Below are 9,673 nucleotides of genomic sequence, written 5' to 3' on the forward strand. Positions count from 1 at the left end.
TAATTCTATTGCACTGCACACCTTCTGTGGGTGAGGCAGATATAGTTCAAGCTTGATGAAGATATCTGTAACGGTTTGAAATTTACGGGCCAGGCCAGACAAGAATTTACTGAAAATGTTGCACTTATTTGACCTTTGACCTTGAGGTGAAGGTCACAGTGACCTAATTCCAGTGCACTGCATACCTCCTGTGGGTGATGCATCCATACCTAAAGTTTCATCAAGATATCTTTAACGGTTTAAAAGTTAAGGCCCGGACAAGTTCGACTAGAAGAACCAGAACCAGATGAAGAAGTAGAAGCAGTACTAATACAATATGTCTCCCTTCATTGAAGGGGAGACATAATAAAATACACAACACTTTGATTTCATCATTATTTTTTAATACCAATGATTAACATTTCACTTATAAAATATGGTCTCAATACTGGAACAAAGTTCTGTACATCTCACCAGAGATGTATATATATATATTACATGTAATATATACGTCTCTGATCTCACAGAACTCATAGAATTAGTGTTACCACAGGGTCAGACACAGATGTTCGTTGATCTTGTGCTTCTAGCTATATAGTGTAGAAGTAGTACCAACTGTATCAGACTTGCACATGCCCCAGATTTCTCATGTGCTAAACAACATACATGTACATGTATCTATATAACTACTATCCATAGACTGGTACAAGCCCAACATAAGTTGTGTACTACTAATCTTAGACTTGCATAAGCCCCAAATATATTGTGTTCATTACCTGTGAGTTTTACTGTCATGTCTCCGATAACTCAAGCATTCTGCCGCTATGCATTTAACGAAGTATTCACAACCCCGACAGTCTTATACATACAAAACCTCCCTATATCACACAGTACCACAGTTACCCAGACAGTCTTATATATACAAAACCTCCCTATATCACACAGTACCACAGTTACCCAGACAGTCTTATACATACAAAACCTCCCTATATCACACAGTACCACAGTTACCCAGACAGTCTTATACATACAAAACCTCCCTATATCACACAGTACCACAGTTACCCAGACAGTCTTATACATACAAAACCTCCCTATATCACACAGTACCACAGTTACCCAGACAGTCTTATACATACAAAACCTCCCTATATCACACAGTACCACAGTTACCCAGACAGTCTTATACATACAAAACCTCCCTATATCACACAGTACCACAGTTACCCAGACAGTCTTATACATACAAAACCTCCCTATATCACACAGTACCACAGTTACCCAGACAGTCTTATACATACAAAACCTCCCTATATCACACAGTACCACAGTTACCCAGACAGTCTTATACATACAAAACCTCCCTATATCACACAGTACCACAGTTACCCAGACAGTCTTATACATACAAAACCTCCCTATATCACACAGTACCACAGTTACCCAGACAGTCTTATACATACAAAACCTCCCTATATCACACAGTACCACAGTTACCCAGACAGTCTTATACATACAAAACCTCCCTATATCACACAGCACCACATTATATCTAAACCCTGGAACACTTAATTCAATATTTAAAAAAAAATGTTTGTTCACTTCTCATTAAGCTAAGCAGGCTTTTGTAACAATTGGGACGAGGCTTTAGCCGTCTGATACAGTACCATTACATGTATACAGATCAATGATCCAGGCACCTGGACCATGGTTTTGCCGTAGTTGATTTTTTTTGTGCTGGTGGGTATTATAACCTGGGCTATGGTCTCAGTTGTGATCAGCTTTACCACTAAACAGAAGAGAATAGGTCAGGAGCAGAAATAGCATTTTGCTTTTTCAAATGTTCTACTTAAATAGAGACAATACATATGACAAGACAAAATTCGTGAATTTAAATACTTCATGAAGATTGACAGAAAATATCATTTCAGTATCATGTTGTGGCGTTATGTTCAAATCTAAATTTGGTTTCATTTGTATTTCTTATGAAAATAGAACTTATCATAGTTGTGTACTCAGCAGCTATGGTGGTCTTTATTGAGACCACAACCTGATTTCTGTGAAAATTAATAAATGCTATAACAAAAATATTACCAGTTTGCATTGATTCATAATACAATTGTTATGGCAAACTGATAACGCCTCTCTATTTGATGAGTAATCAGCTGATAACCTGGGTTACATACTCCAACACAGAAGCTGCATATATTCGTACAAACTTACATACATGTACCTCATAACAAGAAGCTGATCATAGAACAAATTATGACAGCAAAGTAATAATCTCTGTATCAGGTCAATTTCCCTGTAAATTCAATGAAAATGTCCTTGGTGCGTTAAATATGAAAGCTTAAATTTGTTAATTCAAGTGTCTGCTATATAAGAAATTATGCCAAAGAAAGTGACTACTCTACTATTTCCTCCTTTTTTCTTTCTTCTTTCTTTCAGACAAATGGCCAAATTCCACACATTTATCTAGACTGATAAAACATACTGTAGATTTGTATTGATGCAGTCACCTTATATATCTTCATGCAAAAACATGAACAAGATAAAGAACAGACTTGCACACCTAAAACTCCAATACATTCAGGTTGTGTGCTTTACTCTACATACCATTGGTACATCATGAATTTGCTCAGGGGGAAAAGATTTCAAAACGTGTGTAATCAAAAGGTCATATTATATAATCCGATTTTTTGAAATACAGATTTTGGGTTAGAGTAAATTAAATCTGTAAATTAAAGAAAATATGGAACAAACCTCACTCACTAATAAATTATAGCATTATTCAATTATTGTTTGACTTCAGCAGATTCCAGATTTATTTTTCTGAAGTCACTGTCATCTTAGGCAGTGTTATCCCCAGAATTTTTTTCTAATATTTATATTTATTCTATATTTTTGCCAGGCATTGAGTAAAATACACCTTATTAATATCTTTTATAACATTTATGATTGTCAAAATATATTTTACATATCAGGTGGTATATGTACTAACCATCCCAAAGAAAGTTAATAAGCCCTTTGCAAACAGTTTATGTGTCTATCCTCTGGTAATTACGAACTTAAAGAGCACCTTCAATGTAACGTCATCAACTTGATAATAAGGGCCAGCTGTTTTACTGGCAAAATTGAATCTCTTAATTATTAAAGTTTGATGAATATGAAGTTCTGGCAAGACATTTTGAAATGGCTGTTATTACCTTGTCATCTATATAGATATACATCTGTTTTCAAATTAAATCTAACTTGTGAACAAGCATAACTGAAATTTGTATTCAAATACAATGTATAACACGTTCAATCAATAAGGAATAAACCAATGTGAAATACATATAACAAGTCACAACAAGAGTTCCATGAAGCGGTACATGATATGCCCGTCAGATGTCGAATGAGTATTGCAACAAAGGGCCATAAGCCCATAAAGGTATTGCGCAAAAATTGTGTTCCGACAGCTGTACAAAAGGCCGTAAGTCCGTAAATTATGGCTGAAGTTTGAGATGAATACATTCAAAACCTCTCAAGTTATTGAGCAGAAAGCATTACATCAATTATATAAAGGGCCATAACTCCCTTTATAACAGGCGGATAATGTTTATCAAAATAGTGCAAGCTTTCATAGAAATGAACCTTCCTATTAAGTTTGAAATGAATCTATTCAAAATTACTGAAGTTATTGAGCGAAAACTGTCACGTTAATTCTATAAAGGGCCATAAGCGAAAACTGTTCCGGCAATTCCTCAAAGGGCCATAATTCCGTAAATAACTGGCAAATAATTTTGGTTATCGAACCTGTCCAAGAGTTTATGGCAATGAACCTTCCTACCAAGTTTGAAATGAATCCATTCAAAATTACTCAAGTTATTGAGCGGAAACTAATGTGTAAGCATGCCCGCGTGAAAACATAATACGTCCCATCATTCGACGGGCGTATAATAAAAAGTAAATCAAAGCAATGATTTTTGAAGTTAAGACTAACATGCTGTCAAAAATGAAATCAAACAATGATTTTAACAATATATTCCAAATGAACCCTGCATCCAGCAAACATTCAACTCTTTTATCATACTAGACATAACTGTCATCCAGCAAACATTCAGCTCTTCTATCATACTAGACAGAACTGTCATCACTGCAACAATGTGAATGTATATTGTACAAGTTTCAACTGCTTACACAGAAGATAGTTAGTTTTGAGATAACTTTCATTTATTCATGTGTCACATTGTTATACTGATGCCAAGTTGTTCGTGCAGAAACAGAACATTCCACAACATTTGTGAGAATGGTTGTTTCCCGTGAATACCATCATAATTACAAAGCCGACTTTGAGTAGTGACTAAACACAAGGTATATACAAAACATACCATAGAGCATGGTCGTATCAAAATGGATCACAAATTGTCAAGGTGGGCTTCTTCCCCATTTTTATCAGATTTCTCAACAGTATCTAACACATCCTCAGGGAAGCATGTTCTCAGGGTGATTCTTGTTCTAACAATGCCAGACAATGACACATTCTCAGACTGACACATGTCTTCAGAACAATAATTTCTGCAGGAGAAATGTTCTTACCCGTGACACTCAAATTCGACACTCAAGTTCAAAAGTTCTGAGAATGTCAGACATTCTCAGGGTGGCACTCTGGCTAACAAGTTTCGAGTGACACATGTTCAAGGTAGATGCATTTCAATCAGACTTTCCTTCACAGAAAACAGCTATTCGGAAAACAATCACTTCTGGAACATACCAAAGTCATACCCCAGAATCAATTTTCTTCCAAATTAAATTTCTGTGTTCATAGTAACTTGTCAGACAATATCTCACACTTTTTCTGGGGTTTTTGCCGTACCCTCATCAACAGAAACCTGCTCCTTCTTCTTCTCTTTAAGTTGACTTAAAAAGTTCTCCAATTGAAACAATACTTCCTTCTTTTTCTGTTCTTCCTGTACTGTTAGAGGGGCAGGTTGTGGTTGAACCTTCGGTTCAGACATTGCAAGCTCCCCAAGGAGTGGTTGTTTGACCTTTGGAAACTTAGCACTTGTAAATTTCGGTTTGCCTTTGGCGTAAGGGTCTACGTACGAGTGTGGGGAACGATTGCTTGACCAGGATTGACTTTGGTTGCTATAGGATCCTTTCCTAGAGGATGCTGAATAGCGAGATGTTTTACTCCTACTGGGACTTTGAGATGACGAAGACGAATATGAAGAGCTACGAGATGACCAGGAGTCTGAGGAGCTAGGGCTTCGCGACCGTTTACTACCTTTGAAATGTTTATCACGACCGTAGTTTCTTTTATCCTTGAAGGACTCCTTATATTCGCCCCTTTCTTTGTATTGGTTCCTCCCCCGTCCGCCCCGGTGCCAATTTCGACCTTTGTATCCCCCTCTGCCCCTGCCAGCTCTTCCCCTTCCTAAACCGCGAGGAACATATTTGTTGGCTTGCTTGTTCTCTCTCCGGGCACTCTGTATGACATCGGGAAGATTGTGTTTTTGCTTGGAGTAGTCACTACCTTCTGAGTAGTGACGATTTCGTGAACCACTGGCACCTTCCCTATATTTACCCATATCTTTCTTATTAAACATCTTCTCTATTTTCTTGTAGCGCCCAGAACTTCGATCTGGCAGCTCCTCGTCAACATCATCATGATAACTTCCATTAGAACTTTCAGATTCTGAGGAGGAATAATCACTCTTATGTCTAGAGTCAGCCCTGATGTCTGGTGGTGTCTGGCGGTGTTTAGATTTATCTTTTTCGAGCTCTGGTGAAGGTCTGCGATGTCGTGTACTTGTATGAGTACCTCGACTACTTGCGATAGATCCCTCAAGGCTGTCCCTGTCCGAGTGTCGTTTGATGTTCTCCTCCGACACCTTATTGCTTTCACTGAAGTGATCATTCTTGATGTGAATCCTTAACCCCTCCATGTCCCTACCTACTTGTGCCCTTTCCTTGTCAGTCATTTTCTTCAGTTTCACTTTATCTTCTACAGCATCCAAACCTACTGTAGATAGTTCCCTCTCATCCTTCTTACTTGCATGTTTATCATCTTTCCTTTTTCCTTCCAAAATGATGGTTTTACTGAAAACCCTTTCCTCAGATTCCCGACTCTGATCCTGCAGTTGCATGTCAAAGCGAGACCTCCTCCTCCTTTGTCCGTCGCCTCCTACACGAGCATCCTTTTCTCCTGGACTGTCCCATTTTGACTTAATTATCTCTTCACTTTGTACGACCCCTAATGACCCCTGACCACTAGATGACCTATGACCATCTATTTGACTTCTAGACTGAAGCTTGTTTTTATCCATAGTAATCCTGTTTTCACTGGCCTTTCGTGAGTCTCCATCTTGTGGCTTCCTCTTGTTGTACTCCGCCTGTTTACGCTTCCTTTCTAATTCAACATTTGTAGCTTGTTTCCAGCTTTCATATTTCATCTGCAGATATTGCCTCTTATGTTCTTCAGGAGACAGAGATCTCTCCCTCTTATCCTCAAAGGAATGAGCTGAACTAGACCTTGATCTGTCCCTTTTCCTTGGAGGTAGTTTCCTTTCACTGGTTTTGCCAGCAACCTTAGACTTAGAATCAGTCGAATACTCATCCTCATCCTTGTATTTTTTGGTTTTCTCTTTAGATCCAGACTTCCTTCTGTCCTTTCTATCAATATCCTCTTTGTCAATAAAAATGTCCCGTTCAAATTCAGGACTTTTATGAAATTCGTGAATTTTGTTCTCTTTTCTTTCACTTTTACGCGACACACGGCCGCTCCCACTCTCACTGAACTGGTCTCGTTTTGTTTCAAAAGAACTGTCTAATCTAATGTCTCTGTCACTTACATCCTCAAACGACTCCCTACTTCTCTTTTTCTGATGTGACCTAGAAGTTGATCGGTCACTACTGTGAGAACTTCTGGGATCCTTTCTGCTCCTGTCTCCCTCCTGCTCAACAGATCTTTTTCTGCTCTGTTGTTTATTCTTGTCTATGGAATGGGATTTTGATTTGTGTTTAGAAGATTCTCTGTTATGTTTCTCTTTAGCTCCCTCATCCTTCCGACACATCTTATCTCTGTCTTGTTCCTTCACCTCAGACTTCTTCCTCTCCTCCTCTGGAGGAGAAGTCCTGTAGTTTCCGTCAGCTCCAAACAAAAAGGAGGATGTGTGGTCTACAGCGTATGCTTCACTAGGAGATGGGACTTTAGCTGCTGCTGCTGACCTACGATCCAGCTCTGCCTGATAGATTTCTCTTGAAGACTCCGGGTTTATGTACTTGTCTGTGTCCTTTTCCATTTCTTCCTTGCTATGACTGTCCTTGACTCTCCGCTGGTGTCTGCGATCCCTTGGAATGGATGAATCTTCGCTGTCAGAGGAAGAACTACTGTCACTTGAGCTTCCGCTACTGCTGCTGCCACTGCTGCTGCTGCTGGAGTCAAACTCAGTCGAACGGTGGCGGCGAGGGTGGCTCCTTCCTCTGAATTCTTGTTCTGGAGAATAAGACCGGTGTCGCAGATCATCTCCAGCACTTCTCCTTCTTTTATGCGAGTCTCTGTAACATTAAACCTCAAATCAAAAACTGTTCACAAGTGATTAGAATCAAGTGTACTACTTGAAAGCATTATTTACTGTAAGAAGCATTTCTTTATTATATTTAGTCTTTCTGTAAATATTTCAGGATTTATAAAATTAACACTAGCGTTCAATACCAAATTCATGACTGAAATCTTTCATTTTCTCAACAAGGACCAAATACTGGTTATTTTTTTCCCAAAGTTCTTATTGTTTAATAATAATAGTAATGATTTATCTGTAATACTTAAACAAAGATTAAATATTTATTTTATTCAAATGTTTTGAAATAAGTTGTTTGAAGCAGTTATTCATACTTGCCAACTTTTTGAAATTTCCTTGGGGGAGATTACACGTGCTTGTGAATAAATGAAATGTGTGTATGTACACCCTAGGGAAAAACAACGATTTTAATTGACATCTTTTGAGCTGTTCTTTCAGATGAAAGAATTAGATGTTAGAATATAGGAATAGTTTAACAAATTCACTGGTTGAAAATGCTCAATTTTCGGGTTCGAAATCGGGGGTCTCCCTCCATAATCGGGAGAGTTGGCAAGTATGGTAATTTCAAAAATAGGAAATCTTGAAAGAGATTTAAGATATCAAGACGAGACTCTATTTAAACATAGTCATTTTTAACCCATCACCCCTCAAGTCACATTTGAACCTTACCAAATCAAAGACATGGGAAGTCCAGTTTAGATATGAAGGGGTGAAAGAGTTTAATAATGAGCTAAATCATGTATCTGATATGCCCTTCTTTCAAAGGACCCATTCAAAAGTTTAAGTCACTAAATCCACACAGTATTCCTATTGATGGGCCCCAGTGTGGATCTGTAAGCCTTTGATCACTGTAAAATTAACAAGCGAGATTCTTTATAACATACCTGTTTTATTTGGCAAAGGTGACCACAGAGAGTATATAAAATAAAAAGAGACAGTGAATAGTCTGAAGAACTCTTTTTTATGGGTTCTTATTTTGAAAGTTTCTGCAGAAAAAAAAAATCTGCAAAGAAGTATGTACTATCAGCAAAATTAGTAGCAAAATGTTCAATCCTTATCCCAGTACATTGAAATCTGCTAAAAAAATCTCATGAAACTGACCATTTTAGTGAAGAGCTTACCCTAGTCTAGATCTGTCCTCCTGGATTAACTTCTTGAGAGTTTTTGATGTCTCCCTGTTCTTATGTCTGTCAGAGGATTTATCCAGACTCCTGTCCTGGGGGATGACTGGTGATGGGGATCGTCCTCGCAGTGCTCTCTCACGTTCTTTCCTCTCCTGAAGCAGGAAAAACAATTTAATCATTTTCAGATCATTGGTGAATATCAGATGTTCTGAACTAGATTTATCATCACTTTATTAATGAGCATAGTTTACATCCCTGGTGCTATCAAAAAATCAAGTAAGTCTTGAAAACAACTTTCTAACACTCAAGCAGGGAGGTCTCTGATCAATGTGCAAGTTTTATACAAACTTAAAGGTAGAAACTGTTTATAATCAAACTTTCTTACTCTCAAACAAGGGAAGTCTTTGATCAATGCGCAAGTTGTATACAAACTTAAAGGTAGAAACTGTTTATAATCAAACTTTCTTACTCTCAAACAAGGGAGGTCTTTGATCAATGTGCAAGTTGTATACAAACTTAAAGGTAGTTACTGTTTATAATCAAACTTTCTTACTCTCAAACAAGGAAAGTCTTTGATCAATGCGCAAGTTGTATACAAACTTAAAGGTAGTAACTGTTTATAATCAAACTTTCTTACTCTCAAACAAGGGAAGTCTTTGATCAATGCGCAAGTTGTATACAAGCTTAAAGGTAGTAACTGTTTATAATCAAACTTTCTTACTCTCAAACAAGGAAAGTCTTTGATCAATGCGCAAGTTGTATACAATCTTAAAGGTAGTAACTGTTTATAATCAAACTTTATATTAGAAAACATCGGAAAACACATTAGGGCTATCATCTGTTCACCAGTTCAAGAATACTGATCTTATAGTCACTTCATCAAGACAATAGCACAAGTTACAACTTATAGTCACTTCATCAAGACAATAGCACAAGTTACAACTTATAGTCACTTCATCAAGACAACAGCACAAGTTACAACTTATAGTCACTTCATCAAGACAA

The 9,673-nt window shown here is 37.6% G+C and overlaps 1 protein-coding gene across 5 annotated transcripts in view; it reads right to left on the reverse strand.

The window, feature by feature from the left end:
• Positions 1-373: 373 nt before the first annotated feature.
• Positions 374-9,673, reverse strand: part of LOC110461496 (tetratricopeptide repeat protein 14-like) — a 25,674-nt gene continuing 16,374 nt past the window's right edge. For 4 of the 5 annotated variants that reach the window (XM_021514970.1, XM_021514974.1, XM_021514972.1 and 1 more), the window contains 2 exons: positions 8,666-8,820; positions 374-7,521 (listed from right to left, as the gene is read on the reverse strand). In XM_021514970.1, coding sequence (XP_021370645.1) covers positions 4,809-7,521; positions 8,666-8,820 — 2,868 coding nt within the window. In that variant the 3' untranslated portion in view covers positions 374-4,808. The remainder of the gene's footprint in view (positions 7,522-8,665; positions 8,821-9,673) is intronic. The other variant, XR_002464138.1, reaches the window with a different exon arrangement.

This window comes from Mizuhopecten yessoensis, unplaced genomic scaffold, assembly GCF_002113885.1.
Source record: "Mizuhopecten yessoensis strain PY_sf001 unplaced genomic scaffold, ASM211388v2 scaffold10629, whole genome shotgun sequence".
Taxonomy (NCBI): domain Eukaryota; kingdom Metazoa; phylum Mollusca; class Bivalvia; order Pectinida; family Pectinidae; genus Mizuhopecten; species Mizuhopecten yessoensis.